General features: G+C 41.1%; 1 protein-coding gene across 16 annotated transcripts in view; it reads right to left on the minus strand.

The window, feature by feature from the left end:
* EPB41L2 (erythrocyte membrane protein band 4.1 like 2) overlaps nucleotides 1–21,740 on the minus strand; it is a 211,351-nt gene that overhangs the window by 45,898 nt on the left and 143,713 nt on the right. For all 16 annotated transcript variants that reach the window (XR_009404466.1, XM_059400722.1, XM_059400719.1 and 13 more), the window contains exons 5-10: nucleotides 20,033–20,075; nucleotides 16,591–16,666; nucleotides 13,023–13,241; nucleotides 11,580–11,667; nucleotides 7,458–7,610; nucleotides 6,786–6,883 (exon numbers count right to left, since the gene is read on the minus strand). Coding sequence is in view for 15 of the 16 variants with exons in the window: in XM_059400722.1 (XP_059256705.1) it covers nucleotides 6,786–6,883; nucleotides 7,458–7,610; nucleotides 11,580–11,667; nucleotides 13,023–13,241; nucleotides 16,591–16,666; nucleotides 20,033–20,075 (677 nt within the window). In the remaining variant the exon portion in view is untranslated. The remainder of the gene's footprint in view (nucleotides 1–6,785; nucleotides 6,884–7,457; nucleotides 7,611–11,579; nucleotides 11,668–13,022; nucleotides 13,242–16,590; nucleotides 16,667–20,032; nucleotides 20,076–21,740) is intronic.

Consider the following 21,740-nt stretch of genomic DNA (forward strand, 5'->3'; position numbering starts at 1 on the left):
TGTTACTTGCCAACACAATTCCACTGCTTACACCCTGGGCTCATAATAAATGAAGGCAAACCTTCTTGATGTCAAATACTTTCAGGCTTATGCAAAAGTATGTTTTTAGTAAATAAATCCAATCTTGTCTGGCATACAATTGGAATTGTCTCGCTTCCATTGTCTAATCACGAGTTGGCAAAACATCTTAACAAACAAAGATAATCTTGGAGCTCTTATAGCATTTATTAAACAAGATGGCTTCAGTTGACAATTCCAGAACATAAGCTCCATCAAAATTTTTTCTTTCATTCTCCAAGGAGTGATTTCTTTTTTCCTTTTTTTTTTTTTTTTTTTTAAGATTTTATTTATTCACTTATTTGTCAGAGAGAGAGAAAGAGAGAACACAAGCAGGAGAGCTGCAGGCTAGGGTAGAGGAAGAAGCAGGCTCCCTGCTGAGCAAGGAGCCCAATGCGGGGCTCAATCCCAGGATCCTGGGCCCACGACCTGAGCCGAAGGCAGATGCTTAACCAATGGAGCCACTCAGCCATCCCTCCGAGAAGGGATTTCTTAAAGAGTTCGTTATAATTTCAAGTATTTTTCAACCTTCGGCTTGTTTTGTGTTTGTTTGTTTTTTTAAGAAATCTTCTGCTTAAAGGCAACAACTACAGATTCCAGTCAAGGTAAAGGCACAGAAAGATTAAATTTCTCAGCATCCTGATCATAAATAAGAGAGGCAGGGTGAGAAATATGGTCATTTATCATTCTTTCTCTCTCTCTCTCTCTTCTCATTGACTATGACAGTGTTTTCCTACCTACCAATCCAGTTAAGGAGGATCTAAGAATGCTCTATAAGAAAGTAATCATCTATAGAAAAGAAAGGGTCACTGGCAGGCTCATCACTGCAATGATAAAGAAGTATTCATTCTCGGGGCACCTGGGTGGCTCAGTCAAGAGCCCAACTTCTTGACTTCAGCTCAGGTTGTGATCTCACGGTTGTGAGGTCAAGGCCAACGTTAGGCTCTGGTGCTGAGCATGGAGTCTGCTTAAGATTCTCTCTCTCTCCCAGGGTACCTGGGTGGCTCAGTGGGTTAAAGATTCTCTCTCCCTCTCCCTCTGCCCTTCCCGTCTCTCTCTCTCTCACCCTGCCCCTCAAAAAAAAAAGGGAAGAAATATTCATTCATGAAAAACAAGTTAGCTAAATCACATGTATCTTTATCATCTATTCATGAAGTACACTCTATAGTAAATGGAAGATCAACCAGAGGAAAAAAGAATTTCTAAAGAATACCTCAAGGGGAAAATAGGCATTGATGACCCTAAAAAAAAACTACCCCATCCCCCAAAATTATTACACGAAAGACAACAAGTGTTGGCAAGCAGGTGGAGAAATTGGGACTCCTGTGCACCTTCAGTGGCAATGCACAATGATGTAAAAGTTATGGAAAACAGTATGGAGCTTCCTCAAACCATTCAACACAGAATTACCATATGATCCAACAATCCCACTTCTAGATATTTATCAAAGAAAAAAAAATCTGAAATTGGGATCCTGAAAAGAAATCAGAAGCACTCCTATGTTCATTACAACACTATTGGCAATAGCGAAGATGGGGAAACAACATAAACCTTCACCAAGAAATGAACGGATAAAGTCTATGCACAGAGCGGAGTGATACTTGGCCTTACGAGAAAAAGAATTCTGCAACCCACAACATGGATGGATCTGGAGGACATGGTGCTACATGAAACGAGCCAGACACAGAAAGGCAGGGACTACATGATTTCACTTGTATGAGGAAGCCAGAACAAACTCATAGATTCCAGACTGGAATGGTGGTTACCAGGGACTGGCAGAAGAGGGAAATGGGGAGTTGTTAGTCACCAGGCATAAAGCTTCAGTGAGGATGAAGCTAGAGCCTTCTAGAGACCAGCTGCACAACATGTGGCCAGTCCACAACGTACCAAATGCATGATGTATATGCAGCTACAGTCAACAATGTATCATACGTGTGACATATAAAAGGACAGGTCTCATGTTATCTGAACCAATAAAGTGTAACTATTCAAAAACAAAACAAAAGACAGGAAGTAAAGAGAAAAGTGAGGTTGGGGGTATCTGGCAGCCATCTATAGGGTCACCTCAGTTGACTGCCTCTCTCAACCAAAGGCCAGGTCTTCCTAGAAGATCAGCTTCACAGGAGGATGTACTGGTAGCTCTCATTTCTAGTTCCAGTAACTAGACCCCCAGCAGTGACAACACCCCTTTTAGGCCTACGGGTGTTATCACATCCGATTCATGAAACCCAACTCAAATTTTTTTAAAAAATTTTAAACTAGAAACAGGTTACTGACTTGTGGGAATTATGAGAAATCTTAAAGAATATCTAGGTAAAGGCATAGATCTTTTTAAAGATTTAACTTTCTCCTCTTCTTTTACAAAATTAATTGAACTCACAAAGAGAGAAACCTGAGAAACTGCAGTCTTCACAAAACAATTTGAAACAAAATTAAGAAAACCTCCATTAGTGTTTTCTGATTTTCTGGTTATTAGTTTATCTTACATAACTTCGCACAGATCTGTGCTAGGTCCCATATACGGCAGGTGCTCAATAAATACAGGCTGGAGGGCACCTGAATTTAAGTAGCTAGAAAATCCAAAGACATGTCTACCTATCCGTTTTCCAGAATTCCCGTTCTCAGAATAGAATTGAAGAACAGCTTTTGAGTTGTCTTTCACCAGGATTTTAGAGAAGGGAAGTTGGGCTACAAGTTCTAGAACTTCTAACACAGTGAGAACTACTGCTGAATATTTCAGTCTTAATTTAATAAAACAATCCCAATGCTACAAAAAGCCCTTATAAAATGAGGTTGTTGGTTTTATATTTTCCTCCAGTTATGAAAGCGGGCTCTCATTTATATAGACTGGGATCTGTAACCAGTTAAATATCTAAGTCCAGGTGAGGAGAGTTCTACACAATCATATTTCTTTAGTCTAATTTTTTTTTATTTTTAAAGATTTTATTTACTTACTTGACAGAGAGACACAGCAAAAGAGGGAAAACAAGCAGTGGGGGATGGGAGAGGGAGAAGCAGGCTTCCCTCTGAGCAGGGAGCCCGATGTTGGGCTTGATCCCAGAACTCTGGGATCATGACTGAGCGGAAGGCAGACGCTTAACGACTGAGCCACCCAGGTGCCCCTAGTCTAATTTGTTTATAAGGTAACAGACGGTTGGTTGCCATTTAAATATGTATCATATCATCCACTTATGCATTTTGTAAAAGATATTTCAAAAATATAAATCCAAGAAATACAAGGCAAGTATTTTAAAGGCATATATCTATCACAATGTAAGATTAGGAAAGTCATTAACTAGAGGATTTTTATTTTATTTCAACTTGAGATAAAATACTTCTTTACCCAAATGGCACTGGTGACCACATACAAAAAATATTAACTTACAGATTAATTTTCTGACAACAAAGAAATCCTTAATTAAGTTGCAATTAAATAGAAGCAAATATCAAAACAAAAACGGACTGACAGACATTTATTTAGCTTTTTCTAAAAGAATATTTTTGGCAGCTTAAGTCAATGGTAATGCCAATAAATTTCCTACCAAAATATAGGCCAAGCAACAAAGTGTTTCAAGATCACTGAACAATTGTTTCCTTTTGACATTACTTTTCTTTACCAAAGGAGAACATATCTTCATAAAAACAACATCAAAATCACTATTAGACCTCTACCATTTCACTTTCGGGAAATAATAATGACCTAATCATTCTAGAGTTCTAATGGTCCTGCGCAAGGCAATCTAAGGTGACATCACAAAAGAAATCAACTTTTACATATTTTACTGCTTAAGAAGCACAGTAACATTTTAATTTTACAAAAATCCTCCCATTATAAATCAGGTATTATTGTTTCAGATACTATTATCTCCACATTATATTATCATAATGTTTATTATTAATTACCTATGGAAACTAAAGGAACGTTTCAAGAAAAACGCACATTTCAGTTACTAAAGCCAATCAGACATTTAAACAATAAAGTTCTCTATGAAGTGGCAGATGACATAAATTGACTTACTCTGGATCTACAGTGCCAAGTTTAAGGGACAGTTTTAACGCCGGGCTATAGGGGCCTGTGTTAATCTTGTTTATACACTGCCACCACCACCAAAAGCCGGGGGGCGGGGAGGAGAGAAGGAAGCACAGCAGAGCGGGTATGCAGTGGGCACTGTGAGCCCCAGGGCCTGGCTCTAAATTCCATCTTCACCCGTGACTGTCTACGGGACCATGGGCACATTTCCTGACTTCTCTGTGTTGCAGACTTTCCAAATGTAAAGTGAAGATGACAATGGTGTTGTAAAGATTAAAAGAACCGGTCCATGCACAGCACTTAGAAGGGTGACAGGTCCTATCAACCACTCAAAGAAGAATAACCGCTGTATTATTATGTTCTTTTTCCACTAATATTAGTTTGGCTGAGTGGCTACCGATCAACAGAAAGATCTGTGTCTTTAATGACCTCAATCTGAAGGCCATTTTAATTGTCTGAAGAAATCATTTGCATCTTTCATGATAAAAACAGAACAAAATCCAGATCTGATTCAAAGCACTCTGCAGACGAATTATGAATGCCCTGCTTTTAGAAACATCGTCTCCTATCCTAAGAAAAGTTGCACAAGGTTTAAAGATCTAAAAATCCTTTTGTTAACCATTATCTCAAAAGTCTGCAGAATCAAACTGGTCTACTTTTAAATTGGAGTCATAGTGTGTCAGCAAACATGGAGAAGCCTAGAGCTTTAAAGGGCTAACAGACATTTCGGAAACACTTGCTACAGAATTACCAGAGGAAGGACCGCACAGAGGTGACACGTACATGTGTTGGGATCACAAAGCTAGGTCCTCAGCTCTGTGTGGGCACCTGGCCCCCGCGCCCTTTATGAGCACCCAGCTCTGAGCCCCTTGCTCAGTGGGGGTGAATGATACATGAGACGGCACAAGGTAAAGCAAGTGGTCGTGTGTCTGACGACAATATCCGCTCAATGAATGTAGCACCTGTCATTTCTAAAATAATTATTGTTTCCATTATCGTTACCTGACAGGAAAGCCTGCTATCTGTCCTGCCTTGACCTGTGTGTCATTGAACTCATAAACGTTATCTACTAGCTTTATCTGAGGCAGGCTCATGTTGTTCTGAGGAGAAATTTGTCATGGCTACCAAGAGAAATTACAAGCTTTTCAAAGATTAATAGGTTCAGTGTAACTATGTCAGATGGACTCAAGTATCTTTTATGAGTTACCTTTCTCTAAAATGAATATATTAGAGCAGTCTTGAAAACAGATCATGTGTCAATTTAACTTGAGTCACTTGTACCAGCTAATAATTCACCTTAAAAATAGCACACTGTAGTACCAAACTAAAAATAATGATGCTGCTGATGGTGATGAGAAACATTATCATATACCAGAAATAGTTCTACATTTGTTTCGTGTGTTTTCTCACTTACTCTTTGAAGTCACCCTATAAGGTAGGTACTATTATTACCATCGCACGGATGACGAGAGTGAGACCCAGGAAGGTAATGTAACTTACCACAGTCACACACCCGGAGTGTGGTAGGACAGGCGTAGCAAAGCAAGAGTCTGAGGCAAAAAGCTTCACGACGGAGGTTCATAGCTATACAGACCACAGTAATATGAACTGAGGAAATAGGGAAAATGACAGCTAAGAAGAGTAATGGAGAAATACGCCCTTGAAGACAAGCACAAAAGGAGATGGGACCCAAGCTAAAGACAGCTAGAGGGACTAAGGAGATCTTCTGGTTTTATTGGTCTATTTTGGTTTTTAAAGGAGTAAGACATGGACATGTTTACTGGCCAAAGAAGAAGTCAAAGGCACTCAATGGAGAGTATATACTGCACAAAGCATGATCTTATGTGAGGCATAAAATGAAGGATCGAGACTCCATGGGGAATGATTATTTTTTTTTCCTTGAGACAGTATAGAAAGAAACAATGAACAGAAAAAGCAGGGAATGCTAATAATTATGGGAAAATAGGGAAAACAGGGTACGTGAACTGAGAATGCTCACGACCACAGCTTTTATAATGTGACCCACGCAAAGACGGCATCTGAGCAGAGAAGCCAGACTCCTAGGGACTCAGGAAGACCACGAATATTGTGATGGGAAAGGAAGGAAAAGGTCTGGCTCCCTGGCAGCTCTGAGGATCCAGCTGACATGGGAAACAACCTACAGCACTATGCGGAGTTATGCGATTCTTTCTCACAAGGAACGAGCATGTGTACCAGGATAGTTGCTGCTGAAGGCGGCGTCTGTGAGCACAGATACAGAAGCGGTAAGGTCGAGACTGACCCAGGACCAGTCATGGGGCAGGCTGATGTGCACAATGGGCACGTGGTTAGAACATCCTGGCAGAGCAGCAAAGGGACAGACCCCCAGCATCTGGGCTGATTGGGGAAAGAAGTTAAATGGGAGGGAGCTGGTAAGGACAGTGAAATGAAGCCTGTGATGACTGATGGTGGCAAGAGGGATGGCAGCCAGGCCTGGAGAGTGTGGTGACAGTAAGAAAGGTAGCTATAGTCCGCCGAGTTTGGGACCACCGTAGACATGGATCAGCTCTAAGTGAGGGCAAGGCACGGCCAAGGAGATGTGGCACTGAGGTAAGATAGGGTGTGGCTGCCTCTGTCCTTCTCTTCATAACCACCTCTTAATACGCACAGGGTACCAAGAGCCGTTCTAATGAATTTTAAGCTGTTGCATTCAAATTACCTGTAGAAGGTATGATGTTCCACGCACACTTTCCATAGTCTTTTTGCTGCCCGATGGTTTGGCAGTTTGAATCCAATGGTGCTCTCAAATTGTTCGAGCTAGAATAAATCAATACACTAAATCAGTATAGTTCTTAGAACTTGATGAGAAGCTACTGAAAAACATGGACTCAGAAGTTTCTGCGAGAAGTTAGTTCTCGAAAAAAGGAGACATTCATTCATTACATAAAATTAATTTTTCATTGACTGCAATACTAGATTCTGTGAAAAGCAAGTACAACCACGGACTCGAACCCTTGTCCACTACAACCCGTTCTACCACCTTCCGACTCATCTCTGTCACTTAGATGTTTCAACAACAACAAAATAATGTCCTCCCCCCACTATGTGGCAGGCACTTACTACTTTTCCTTTTTACTAAAAGGTATAGGTGGCTCTTGTTTTTTTGTTTCATTTTGTTTTTAGCAACATGAAACTTCATGTGGCTTATCATTAAGAACTTATCATTAAGTTCTTATCATTAAGTTCTCTGGCCTTTTTTTGCCACAAAAGAATAAAGAATAGTTCATTTCGTTAAAATTCAGTGGGGAAAAATTCAGTTATCCCATGGCCATGAAGAAGAAAAGGGACCAGAGCTGTTCAGTTATGCCCAAGCACACACGACATTGCTTACCTCTGCCGGCCTAACTTTAATGTAGAAGTTACTGCGCTTATAGGAAATTTTCAAGATTTTCGGCCAAGCAAAACGATTGATTCTCAGTCTGTCTTTGTAAATGAGGAGCCCGTTAGCGCACACACCCAGCTTGATGTCCACGCCTTCCGAGTCCTGCCAAGCATAAGCCGTCATTGACCATGGTTAGAGTTGTCAGGGTTACAAAGGACAGGAATCCCATTATCCGTGCCCCTACCCCCAACCCTTAAACCATGACCAGGAATGCCAATTTTACAGGTTGGTATTAAAATCTCAGTGACAGTCCACGAGTTAAGAGAACATCTTAAATCTATTATCTTCCAGGACCAACTCTGATTGGTCAAAGAGGTACAGCCACCTGACCACAGGATACGATAATTTCCAAAAGGCGCAACTTCTGTTTCCCAGTCAGCCTGCAAGAACTAATGGGGAAAAAGGGAAACAGAACTCAATGCAGACATTCTGAAGAGACGGGCTTTTCCTGGAGGCTATTCCAGCCCTGGGGGATGGTCTGTTGGCCCACCCTCCAGTGCAGCTGGCAATTTTACTTCAGGCAAATTTATTTCAGATGGACTATGCTAGCTGATAGCTGTTCAATTTATGCCTCTATTCAGAAAAACACCAATCCGTCACAGAAAATTTCCCTTGGACACTGACTGTGGAAATCTATGAATTCTTCAGAGCCACTCTTCCATAACTCAGAGGGCTGACCTCCAGTCCACATTCAGCATTGCTTTGGCTGGCATATTCTAAGTCTGATATTCAATCAAAGTGTAACATTTCGACAGCTCTGTTACTTAATCATCTAAAACAAATCAGGTTACTTTTTTAAAAATAGAAGGATAGTACTAAGTAACCAATGCCAATTGCTTTTTCTGCTACCATACCTGAATACTTCATATATACACATAAAATTACAATGGACAATCCAAGCAAGTCTAAAAAAATCTAATTTATAAGGTGCTTTATTCATCCAAATCTGGCAGCCCCAGTTCTCTCTAGGAACAGAGAAAAAAGCTGGGATGAATCAGGCACAGGTGCCCAAGCAACTTGGCACTAGCCACAAATGATGTGTTTGCCAAAAACATCACCGGCCATGGCCACAGGGAGCAGGCCGGAAGACTACTCAAGACAGCATGTTCTCACCACAAGTAAGAAGGCAACAGTGACTGGAAACATTGAACAAAGTCATCTCCAGTCTGAGCAATCTTCAGACAGGACACTGAAGCTATTTTATCTTCCTTAAGAATAAACACAATCTGGAACCAAGTAAATTGGTTCATTTTCCATTGTTCTGCATACTGCTTCAGAATTATCAATATTTGTGTGAATAGGAATTAGAGATAACGAGTAACAAGTGAAAGGGAAAAAGCATGCCTAGTCCTCCACATGTGACTTCTGCCAATCATCAGCAACAAAGTCAGAAAAATAAACAAAAAAGGAGCACCATGTTTGCCTTGCTCACTCCTTCTCAGGAAGCTGCGACCTATGCATATCAGCAGGATCCCAGGCCCTCTGACTTGTGAAAGTTCTTGCAGATGAGACATGGAGGTCAGGACCACGTCCCTGTGACAACTACAGCTCCTCTGAAGACCGTCATCTCCACACACAGATCTCTCCTTCTCAACTTTGGCAACACTCTCTGCCCTCACCCCTTCGAAGGAATTGGGAGGGCTGCTGGTTTGCGTTCAGAGGTATTCCTGTCTTGTGGTCTCCCTGTACCTGGGTGTCAAGAGTCCTTCCATTCAATGCTCTTTGGCCTGTTCCAATAGGAGTATGCCATTAAGAATTCTTAATAAAAAAGTTTTTTTATTTAAATATAATTGAGACAATGAAAGATGAAGGCACAAACTTCAAACTCCACCAAAAATTATTTTATATTGCTACAAACCTTCTTTTCAACATGCTACAAAAGTATCCTCATCAAATATTATGAGTCTATCAGATGACAAACAGAATGAGTAAATGTTACTCTGAATTTATTTAAAAAGCAATCTGTCCTAATCCCCACAGCAAGAATGGAAATTATACTGAAAGACAGCCCACTACAACTTTTTTTTTTTACTTTTGTAAGATACACCTTAAAAAAATAAGAATCATGGGCACCTGGGTGGCTAGCCGTTAAGTGTCTGCCTTGGGCCCAGGTCGTGATCCCAGTGTCCTGGGATCGAGCCCCGCATTAGGCTCCTTGCTCGGCAGAAAGCCTGCTTCTACCTCTCCCACTCCCCCAGCTTGTGCTCCCTCTCTTGTTGTGTCTCTACCAAATAAATAAATAAAAGCTTTAAAAACAACAACAACAAACAAGAATTGTTGGACTTTGCCAAGTTTTGCCATCTAAGAACTGGTTTCTAACTAGTGATCAACAAATTTAAAAATTGACACATGGCCAAAGTAATAGCATTTAAAAAGAAGAGAGATCCAAAGGCTTCTTGGTCCCAAACCTGTTCTCTCCTGCCTCCCCTGTCTGGGTCTCTTGGCTGACCCTGCCTATCTCCATCACAGAGAAAAAGGAGCTAGAAGACACACAAGTGATAGGAAGCCCCATTTCACTCCCTAGAATTTATCAGAAGGTATCAGGCAAATATGGGCATGCTTAACAATACACAGCTTAAGCAAGTCTCTGCACTCTGTCTTATGCAGTTGAAAAATTAAAAAACAAAACAAAACACTCAAATCTTAAATGTGGTGGTATACATGGAAGTACTTTTAAGAAAATGGGGTGCCTGGGTGGCTCAGTGGGTTAAAGCCTCTGCCTTCAGCTCAGGTCATGATTCCGGGGTCCTGGAATCGAGCCCCGCATCATCAGGCTCTCTGCTCAGCGGGGAGCCTGTTTCCTCCCCTCTCTCTGTCTGCCTCTCTGCCTACTTGTGATCTCTGTCAAATAAATAAATAAAAATTTAAAAAAAAAAGAATTAAAGGCATCTAGCACCTAGCAGTTAAATATGATGATCCCAGAGACTACTTACTGACATGGAAAAATCTTTTAACAGAGCAAGCAAAAAACAACCAATAAAAGTAAACCCCTCATAAAATGATACCTGTAGTGCGATCCTATCAAAAAAAATGCCTCAGAGGTCAAGTGCTCCCAGTTTTTTTTTAAAGAACACAAGAAAATGTATCAAAATAATAATAGTGTTTATTTCTGCATAAAGAGACTTCAGTGTTTTTTCCCCCTTGTTTGCTCCTATTTTCTGTAATTTACACGTATTACTTTTGTAACCAAGAAAAACAGTTAAAGAATAAAGGAAGACACTGAGGGAAAAAGCACTTTGCAAATATGAAGTACTAATAACACAAGAGTGGGAATGATTAATCCGAGGCCTCGGGAGGGAGGAGGTCTTTGGGTGGGAGGCTTTCCAAGAGATTTCTCCTTGGCTACAGGGAGGGATTGGCAGGGTCTTTTAAAACCAGGCAACCATGGGTTCCTTCCTTTTCAAAACCAAATCCACCTTCCGCCTGACCTCCAGCTCTCTTCCTGGGCGGTCCCCACCCTGTGATCATCCAGACTGGGGTCATGAAGTATGTGATGCCTATTAGTGGCATCTTCGCAACCCAGTCCCCTTCTCCTATCAGTTAGGCCACCATTCCATCCTCTTCCCACCTCTCAAGTTAGGCTGCAGGTGCTGCCTCCCCAGGACCCTAGGCCAGTCTCCTCCATCTTACAAACCTGCAGAGAAGAGCCCGACCCTCAGGCTCCTTCATATGCCCAAATTCCATCCATACTGCTTTTGCCTTTTTGTGGTTGCCAGAAACTGCTCTTCTCTCCCACGACAGAAGTGGGAGGGGGGCTGGGAGAGAGGCACCACTGGACACAAAAGCTGGGATGCAGAATAAGCCATGACAAGGGTAAAGATGGCTGACAGGGGAGTCTTAGAATAAGTACGTATAAGAGGGAATTCACTGAGAAAAGAAGTAGGGCAAGAATCAGTGGTCCTTCCCACAAGCATAAACCCCACCGTTAGTCACTGGAGAAATATCAGACACCCTTGGGTGAGGTGAATAGCCTTTTCCTAAGAGTGAGCACGGCCCCTCTGAAAGTGGAGTCCTCTCAGAACTTCTGTCAACAGACGGGACAGATGCTACTTCCCAGCATACGGACAGTACCTTGGCATGATGTAGGTCAACACCATACATGGAGAGCCTCTTTGCATTTTCTAAGAACTGAGAATCAGCTTGCGCTGGAGATAAGCCCCTGAGAATCAAAAGAAACAGTATTATCTTATTGGCAGATGCAAAAATGTGGCCAAAATGGGAAAGGAGAGGATGAGCTCGGAGAATCCCCAGGGAGAGAGCAACCCCACAAAATCAGCAGGTAAGCAGGAAGGGGTAAGAAGGCTCACCTCTGAACCTCAGGCATTTTTCCTCTTAAGATAAAAAGCATAAAGGTAGAGATTTTAGATTATCTCAGAAAATTGCTTTCAGTTTTTTCCCCAATGGAGAAATGGGTGCAACATAAGTTACCTGAGAATAAAAAAGTGATCTCATCTTTCTGAAAAAGGTAAATTCTTGTTTCCTACTCCTTCATTTTATTTCACCTGGATTGCTCATAATGCAGACCACAAGTACTTGTATTTGATCTTGCACCTACGGTAGTTAACACATATCACATCCTGCCCATACTAAAATTATTTCCATCCCCATCTCTATTTACGACTCCACAAATTTTCAGCTCCCACAGAGCAAAGACTCCATATTGAACATGGCATTTCAGGACCTGGTATTTCAAATCTGAATTATTCAGTAAATACCTATTGAGTAGAATTAGAATAAAGTTAATAATATAAGAAATACTGTTTTTTTGTTTTTTTAACAGAAAAATCAATGAATGTGGTCTGTTTAAAAATTTCTTATTTCTGTAAGTTCCTTTCCAGGCATTTTTGTCAATTTTTTACAAAATTTCAACCCTGTTGAAATATGGGGCAAACTATAATATTGTAGTGAGAATTTTTTAAACATGTGCTAAAAAACACATTTTCACAAAGATATAAAAGTTCTTGAAATGTAATATGGTATATTTATTATGGTATTAAGTAAGTAAGTTAAGCCTAACTGCTAAAGCAAAGGCCATCTTTTGTGGATGGAGGAAATACCCGTGTACTTCAATTACTGCTCCTATGTCCATGACCAGCCACATTTCTGATTCAAACCCCAAATCCTCACTATCTCTCCAGCCTTAGCAAATCGGAGAAGAAAAGCAAAAGGCAGAATACATAGTAAATGCCAAACACATATGCGGGTATTTCTGGTGTGCCTATGTTACATTGACTGGTTTGGGAGGAGACGGAAGGAGCTGTCCGAGAGAGGGGTAACTTTTTCCAACAAATGAAAGCACTGAGGGCCATGAGCACTGCTCTTCACAGGAGAGTCCTGAACACAGTGAAAGGCTATCACAAGGGCCACAAGTTGTCTGGATTAGCACTAAGGGAGGCTCCAGACAGAAAAGCTGGCTAATCTTGTCAACTACGCTCAGATGTCCCGCAAGTGTGAGGAGGGAAGCGGGTTAAATCTCCCACAGCTGTTCTCTCTCTGGGAAGCAAGTCGCCAGACCTGTGGGTTTTATGCAGCTCTGCCACCTTCTCTTCCAGCTCCTTCGTCTGTGTGGGAGCAAACTGGAAGTCACTGAGATCACTACTGCCATGTTCTTCCGGATCATAGTCCCCAAGTTCAGCCTGCAATGTGTAAGATCCCAGGAGGGCGTGCGTCACGAACGAGCAAGGCAGGCGGCCAGAGGCAATGTCCTGCCGAAGCTGAAGGCACAAGAAGTATCTGTGAGGAGCAAGAGGGAGAAAGATGGGGAAGGACATCAGTTAGGACTGCAGCACTAAGATTCCTTGAGTTGTCCTATGCCTCTGAAACCAAACAGACAATATAGGCAACTCTCGATGCCCAGAGCCAAAATCGTCTTGTTGAACAGTAAGTCCACCCAGCTCCTTGGCTCTGAACTTGTGGCTTATTCACAGCAGGTGAGTCTAACTGGCTAAGCAACAGAAGGGGAATTCTGAGCTGCTATTGCAGACCCAGCATCTTAGGATCCCAGTAAAGAGCTTTGTGACTGAAGGTAAAAATTCTAATCACATAGACTGCTCTCCTTTGATTTAAAACTGTAATCAAAATTTGCATGTCCCTCAAAAGTTGTAAAGACTAATGAAGTTTTAAAAACAGCTGTTCTTGAGCATTTGTAAGAGCTAAGGTCACCCACCCTTTATCCTTCCTAGCCTTTTCATACTAATTTCTTTTCCTGGAAAAGAAAGCTGGACAACGATTAGAAGACAATCTTTACTTTAAAGCCCTTACTACCCGTTTACTCCATCTAAAGTGGCAGCTAGTTCACTTTAGAACGGAAAAAACATGAGCTTCAGAAACAGGCTCGGCTGACCCTGTGCAACCTTGAGCAAGCTCATTTCCTTGCCCGAGGATAATTCCCCACCTGTAAAATGAGAATTCTACCCCCCTTTGAAGGTGAGAATAAAAATTAGATAATATAAACAAAACATACATGTTATCTAGGAATCAACAGTTAGTTATAAAACATTCCATTTTCCACTAAATGACATGCAGAACCATGTTATTTATATTCTATGAGAAACTGGGGGCAGGGTACTACCCACTCCTTTGCTTTTTTTTTTTTTTAAGATTTTATTTTTTATTTGACAGAGAGAGAGACTAACAAGAAGGTAGAGAGAGAGAGAGAGAGAAGGAAACAGGCTCCAGGGCAGGGAGCCTGATGCGGGACTCGATCCCAGGACTCTGGGATCATGACCTGAGCTGAAGCAGAGGCCCTAATCCACTGAGCCACCCAGGCACCCCTCTGCTGACATTTTAAAACTCGATTTCTACTCTTGAATTTAACTACTTGCTAATAAAGATTACCATCGACCCCTCCAAACTGAATGCCCCTGTCCTTGAAGGTTTAGAGCATATCATTCCTATTAGTAGCCAACTACCTTCTTTCTTTCTTTGCTGGTATGTCGGCCCAGTCTCCTCCTGCACTCTGTTGCATGCAGTCCAGCCCCATGGCTGTTGGGTTGGACAGCACAATCTGGACCGTGCGGTCAGCCATCACCCAGTTCAGTCATACCTAGATTACCACTGAGTCCGCTGTCAGGCGGGGCAGAGACCTGGTTTGTCATCGGCCTACTGCCACAGTTAGCAATGTAATTGCCCCGCAGTGAGTGCTCAATGGTCTTCTGAGAGAGTGGAAGTCCCCTCACTGTCACTACAGTCTAAAGATTTTTATGCATGGCAGGAGCTCTCTTTCTAAGAAGGATTATATTCCCTTGATCCTGAAACACCACATGCACAACTGCATTAAATCTAGAAAACTCAAATTATTTTTAATTTTTATTTTATTTTTAGAAAACTCAATTTTAAACTAGGATTCCAGGGTATTCTACAATTCTCGAAGTCTGATCAAGAACAGGGCTCGTTCTCCACATTCTATGGCACTTTGAAGACCTCACCATAAAGACTCCATCTATTTCTAAGATCTCGTTTTCTTTTTAGATCATAGTCTTGACTTTTCACACTAGTTCTCTCCTGTTTTCAAAGACGAAGTCGAAGGCCCAGAAACTTCCGACAACTCCGGCAGCTTCCTGAACTTGCCAGCTCTACCTTCTTCACAGAGCAGGACCCGGCAACCTTCAAATGTTATTCTGAACAGTGTTCCTCGATGCCTCAAAAGCCACCTCAACTTCTAAATGTGCACTCAAGCCATGGGGAAGATTCGGTCCTGACATCTGGGCTCCAGGCAGGTAGCTGGTCTCAGGCTGCCTGCCGAGGCCTTCGGTTATTTGCTCAACAAACTATCTCATTCCACACACCACACACAGCGAGACTGTTCAAGCCCCATTTCAAAGAAAAACCCAAGCACTTACAGATGCCGTAAACTGCAATCAGCAGAGGACTGCCATCCCCCAAACAATTATGGCAAGAAGTGTATGTAAAGACAGGGAACTGGGTCACAAAACCCCCACTGCAGCGGTCAAAGGCATTCCTGTGGTGAGGCTCTGTCTCCAGAGCACATCAACCCGTCAAGCCTGATGCTCCCAAGCAGCTCACTGTGCAGTTATAAAGGCTACGGTCTATTATTTACTAGCTGAAGCTAATTCGATCACAGCTCACTTAGTTTGAGAAAACCCCTATCCAGCAATAAGCAGCAGTGGGCGGCAGGGAGACTTGTCATTTATCCAGATTTAGAAAGGAATCTCCTCCATTCCTCTTTCACGTGGGTATCATGCACCCTTAAGCACTGAAAGGGCCTGATGTCTGACCACAAGACCGGACTAACAGAAAGCATCAAGGACACAGGAACCACAGGAATCCAAAGCAGAGTTTTCCAGTAAGACCCTGTGCCCTTCAAAAAGTGTATTCTGAACACAGTTTTCCTTGACCATGTAATCTATGCACCTATTCTTACCAAAGCTAGTAAGTCCTATTGCTGGTAACCACCCTGAATAGGGTTAAGAGGTCAAGGCTCTTGGGGATTCAAATGTTCCTTGGTTACTATTCAGATACTCAGTCACTCTCAGAATCAGTAAATGTTCCGGCTCCTCAACTGAATCTTTTATTTGCAATTTAAGCATCTGTTTCTATAGCCCAGTCTCAAAGGAGGTGGAAATGAAATAGCTATTAGGAAAGCCTACTTACTTTATTAGGTTTTTCTTCCCCTCCCTTTGAGGTAAGAGATCACCCTCCCACCAAAATGGGCTTTTCAAAGTAATTTCCTTTTTCTACACTTCTATCACCTTTGTGAGTAATAGGAAACTAGTACACAGGTACACAAGGATTATATAATAAAAACAATCTTAGTATTAACCTGAAATATTAAATAGCAATGATTTTTAAAAGTGTAACACAAGAAACAAAGTTGTCAGAGTTATAATTTTTTAATATTCCATTACTCAACTGCGAATGGAGAAATTTTTAAAAAGTGATTAAAATTTTTGAAACTGGCAACATTTCCAACTATTTTGGAGTACACTCATTTCCAAGGAAACATCTAGAATTCCACTTATGAAAACATATCTTGGTTTTGATCCTGAAATTACCATTACTCTCCCAAAAATAAATGAGAGCTGTAAGTAGAGATTTGTTTTAAAATATACGGATAAAGTACCTGGTGAGATCTTCAGTCAACTGAGAAGGATCAGGAGGATAAAACTTCACATTAAAGGTGAACAGCCAAGGAAGATCTGTAATTATTAAATATGGTTATTTATTCAACCAACAGAATGACCACTTATTTTGATAAAAATTAAATGTTATGTTCAAACAGTACACGCCAGTCCTACTCTGAATCAGTTTGGAGAATTTCATTTTTTAGTATTAAGAAAACTATTTATAAAAACAATGAAAAATAAAAATCACATACATAACCCACTATTAGAGAATAGATTCACTTTTGTTTTCAAAAGATTTATTTATTTGAGAGAGAGTGCAGGAAGGGGCAGAGAGAGAGAGAGAGAGAGAAACTCCAGTGGCCTGCCCACTGAGCTCAAGGCCCAAAACAGGGCTCAGGGTCAAAACCCTGAGATCATTACCTGAGCTGAAGTCAAGAATAGGATGCTTAACAGACTGCTCCACCCAGAAACCCCAGATTCATTTTTTTAATAAACATTTACTAATACTTCGAATGTTTTGTATGGTGACATATTATGCAAAAATTTTACTATGACCTCCACGTAATCATTTTAAGGTTTGTTTTAACCACCGTATATCTACATGCCAAATATTCCCTACTGGGGTTTTTTTTTTTTTAAGTATTTTAAGATTTGTAGATTGTTGGGAGAAAGGAGATAATCACTGATCACTCTAGCTATTTAAGAAATGATTAATGAGTGAGCTGAAGAAAGTGTTCAAAGAAATCCCAAAGAAGGGAAAGACCAGTAAAATATCACAATATTTTATAATAGAATTATTCCCAGGTTTCATGGAGCAGGTGTAAGTATATTCATCATATGTAACATATGCTTGGCTGTACTGTGCCACAACGAATGAACAGAGCAAACAACCATGTCAGAAATGACTTAGTCTAAGTTTAAAACACTGCTGTCTGTACATTAACATTCAATTAATGGTTGCTAGGGTGGGAATATGCATTCTTCACGGTGACTGCCGACCAATAACGAAGCAAAGTCAGCACAGGATCATCAGTTCTTAATGGAGCCTTATTCTTTGTTTTCCAGATTGTACCATGAGCACACGCTTGCCTGGGTAGGACTGCAGGGAGACGTTTCTAATAGAACACTTACATTTTAGCACTAATAATGCTAAACTTTGCATTAAATGTGACCACAAAATTTCCTGGCAATATGTGAATGGTCCATCTAGCTATGGACCATTTATATAGGAACCCATGCAGGTCCTATTCATGTACATCAGAGGAAGGTTTTAAAGAAAATTCTGAACAGGAACTAAGGCTGTCAGTTTTCAAAAGTCAATGAAAAAAGATGAACGTTTACCTTTGCTATGTGCCTATTACGTGAAAAGTAACAAAGTATAAGAGCAGCTGGGGGAGCCTAAAACTAAGCAGTTCTTTGGTCCATTTTGACATGAGCAGAAAGGAAGAGGTAAAGGCAACAGCTAAAACAATCTCCTCAGCCTCCTTTCCCCATCGGAACAGCCCAGGTTTCCATTTAGAGAACTAGTTCCAACCATCCGAAAAAGCCAAATGGTATTTGTTACTGTTATTCCTCTTGCCAAACCACAGGGGCAAAGGTCCTGAAATAACTCTAAAAAAACTTCACAAATAATCAAAACAGAAGACCGTGATTCATAATCAGCAAGAGTCTTACCTCCCAAAATGAGGACTTTCCAGGACTCTCAAATGAGCAACACAGAAACATACTCAACAAAATGCCAAAACCAGACCATAGGAAACAAGTCAATGGAACATCAATCACATTTCAGAGGTTATCCTGTTCTTGCTATGGGGTGGGTCACTTACTCGGCAGGTCTGGTTTCAGATAAAGCCAAAGAACCAAGCATCCATACCTTTTTTAATTCATGTACTCTGCAGACCTAGAACAACTATACATAAGAAAAAGGAAACATTCCAAGGTTCTTCCACAATGTCAGCATAACGCTTATGTGTCTAACTACTCCTTTTCTTTTCTTCCCCCCTTTCCATGATGAACCAAGCATAAATGGACAAAACACCAAGATAATAAATGCAGGGGGGAAGAGAGAGGGTTGGGAAGGGCTGCTGGAAAGCCAGGAGTAGTAACAGTCAGGGTGACCGACCATCCCAGTCTACTCGGGATTGTTGTTGTTTCAGTACTAAAAGTCCTACATCCCAAGAAACCCCCATCCTGGATGAATCAGGAAAGTCATTCTATTCAACGATATCTTATTTTAAAAGGAAGAGAAAGAGGAGTCTACAAGGAGAAGAAATGGGAAAATAAGGTTTATGCTCAGAATTTTAAAAGGAAGCAGAGAAGAGACGATAGGAAAACTACCAAAAAGATAAAGGAATTCAGGGAGAAAGAAAAAGAAATGAAGAAAACAGCCATAAAGGCCCTAACATGAGACAGAAGGTGAGGGACATAAGGGAAGGGACAGAAGGGAAGCGTACAGATTTGTTAGAGTGTGTTGATGTTGGGAATAATCAATCAGCAGAGCATGAAACCAACAGCGCAAAGGGTGTCGTGCAGGCCGGCACTCAGAGAAATGGTTCCTCCCTAGACAGCTCTGGGGCCCACAGTCTGGAAGGGCTGTTGAAAATGGAGTTCTCCTGTCTATAAATTTCAGTTCTTCATGGCTCCCTACCTTTTCTATTTGGTCATTCACCAACTCTGAAGTAAATTGAGTATCCGGATCCCTAGCAGAGAGTTTTCTGGAGCATTGACGTTTCCTGGCAGATATCCTAAGACCGGCCATGGGCAAGGCCAAGTGCAGAGGCAGAACCGCTGAAGGAGCTGTGGCTGGTGAGGGGACACAGCTCAAGCCACTTTGGAAGTCTACCATGAGAGCAAAGGGGAAATGCAACAGGACGGACTAGAAACCCAGATGCAAAGAGCATGCAGAGCAGTCCTGGACAGTGGAACAAAGAGTAGAGAAGGCGATCGTCACAGAGGATGGAAGAGACGGTGTGCCCAGGCTTTCCTGCCCTGGAGTCTGCACTCCAGTACATCGAGGAGCCATGTGTCTATGCCTCTGGGGCCAGAGACAAGCCTATTAATTAAACCAATTACACACTTCCAAAACAAAGTAGACAAAGCCATCATAATTCGTTGCCTAGAGTAGAATTTACATCAACAGTGAAAGTTACACAAAGCAGCTCCTCATTCTTTTCCCAGAAGAAAGGTCAGATATTACTTCAGAGTGGTAGATATTGTGAGGGAATATTTAGGACTAGGAGTCTAGAACCTCCTGACCAGAATAGTCGTTAAGCCATGTATCCAATAAAGTCATGATTCCACAAAAATACTGTTAGTATCCTTAGCTTCCTTTATGATATAAATGCACAAATCACTAGTATTCCAGTCAACATTCCTATGAATTTCATTAAAGAAGAAATAGATGTAAAGATGAAGAAGTAAGATTATTTAAATACTCACTTCGCAGTTGTCTCTTTATTTCCTTTGCAGGATCTAGCCAGTTCTACAGGAGGAGGGAGGGAAAAAGGTTAATTAAGCCATAAAACATATTTCAGAATCCAAAAATGGAACAGTTTACAGTTCACATACTTAAGTGTAAACATAAATTCTTATTCTAAGCAGCTTTCACCAATTAGCATTCCACTGAGCTAAGTATTGATTTGTTTTTGAATGTGTGTGTGTGTGTGTTATAGATAAAACACTAAAACACTTTTAAGGTGGGTCTCTTGGGTCTCATTTTCTTGGATCTGAAAGCAAACGTCTATCCAAATGATGAGACACAATATACCTACATGTAGTCCTTATTCTGTAACAGGACTGCCAGCAGTCAGCCCCGGTGGGCACTGAAATGACAGCTGAGGCAAGGACAATAATTGGCTCTTCAAAGTATATACACCCCAATCCGACACAATTATCTCAACTACTGAAGCCTACACTTTCTTTTTCCCTGCAACTATACAATGCTCTGGAGAAATACTGTCAGGCTGGAGCTGGTCGTGTTCTTCCTGTTCTTCGTGTAACATACTTTAAACTTCACGCCAAGTGGGAAGTCAAATCATAAGGCACTCCCTTTCGCTTCCCCCTTTCTACCCTTTGAGAAAGGTTCTAGGAAACCACTACATCTTAAAAAAAAAAAAAATTTGGACCACGTGGTTTCAAACCACCTAAGGACATTAAACATTTATCTCTCCAAGTTAACAGCAAAAGATCCAACCAAAAAAATTATATTTCATTTTTTGTCTATATATTATTTACTTCCCCTGCCCTCCTCAAGTCAAACCTCTCAAAGTTCACCTTACTTTATCTTCATTAATGCAGAACAAATATATTTTTTAAGATACAATATACTGACTAAAATAGTTAAGGTCCAGACAATGTGGAGGATAGGGGTGCTGACTCCCCCACACAGTCAAAACTCTACATATAACTTTTTTGACTCCTCCAAAGCTTAACTACTATAGCTTCCCATTAATCAGAAGGCTTACCAAAAACACAAGTCAATTAATGCATATTTTATATGTTATACACTGTATTCTTATAATAAAGAGAAAAGAAAATGTTTAGAAAATCATGAGTAATTACAAAACTGTCCTGTATTTATTGAAAGAATCTGTGCACAAATGGACCCACACCACTCAAATACTCACTTCACAGTTGTCTCTTTATTAATGACCCCATGGTATTCAAGGGTCAACTATAATTGGCTTTACAATACATAAGTTTCATTTATTCTAAAAGCATCCCAAATAACATAACATCTGTGCTTAAACAGAATTTTCTTCAGCTATATAAAGCAAATAATTAAGATGTTTGTCGTTAGGCAGAAAATAACAGCCTACTGTCTTAACAACCCTATTGAACTGGAACAACAGAACATTAGCTCCCATTATTAAAAAGTGGCAAGAGGCGGCTTTGAAAGCAAAGTGGGTTTTACTACACTGCTCACGGCTTGCGTGTAGGACAGCAAGGACCCAAGGTATGCATGCTCTGTTTTAAAACTGGTGATACCCAAACGTCTCAATAAAGAACTACCATAGCTTGGCTGAGTTTCATATTACTGGTGTCCCAGCTGCACGGTCCATCAACGCGGAGGGTCAGTGGGACGCTTCCATGGTACCTTCAGAGCTAAGTTGGGGAGCAGCTCGAATTCTCCCCTTAGGAAAGAGCC

The sequence above is a fragment of the Mustela nigripes genome, chromosome 5 (genome assembly GCF_022355385.1).
Source record: "Mustela nigripes isolate SB6536 chromosome 5, MUSNIG.SB6536, whole genome shotgun sequence".
Classification (NCBI taxonomy): domain Eukaryota; kingdom Metazoa; phylum Chordata; class Mammalia; order Carnivora; family Mustelidae; genus Mustela; species Mustela nigripes.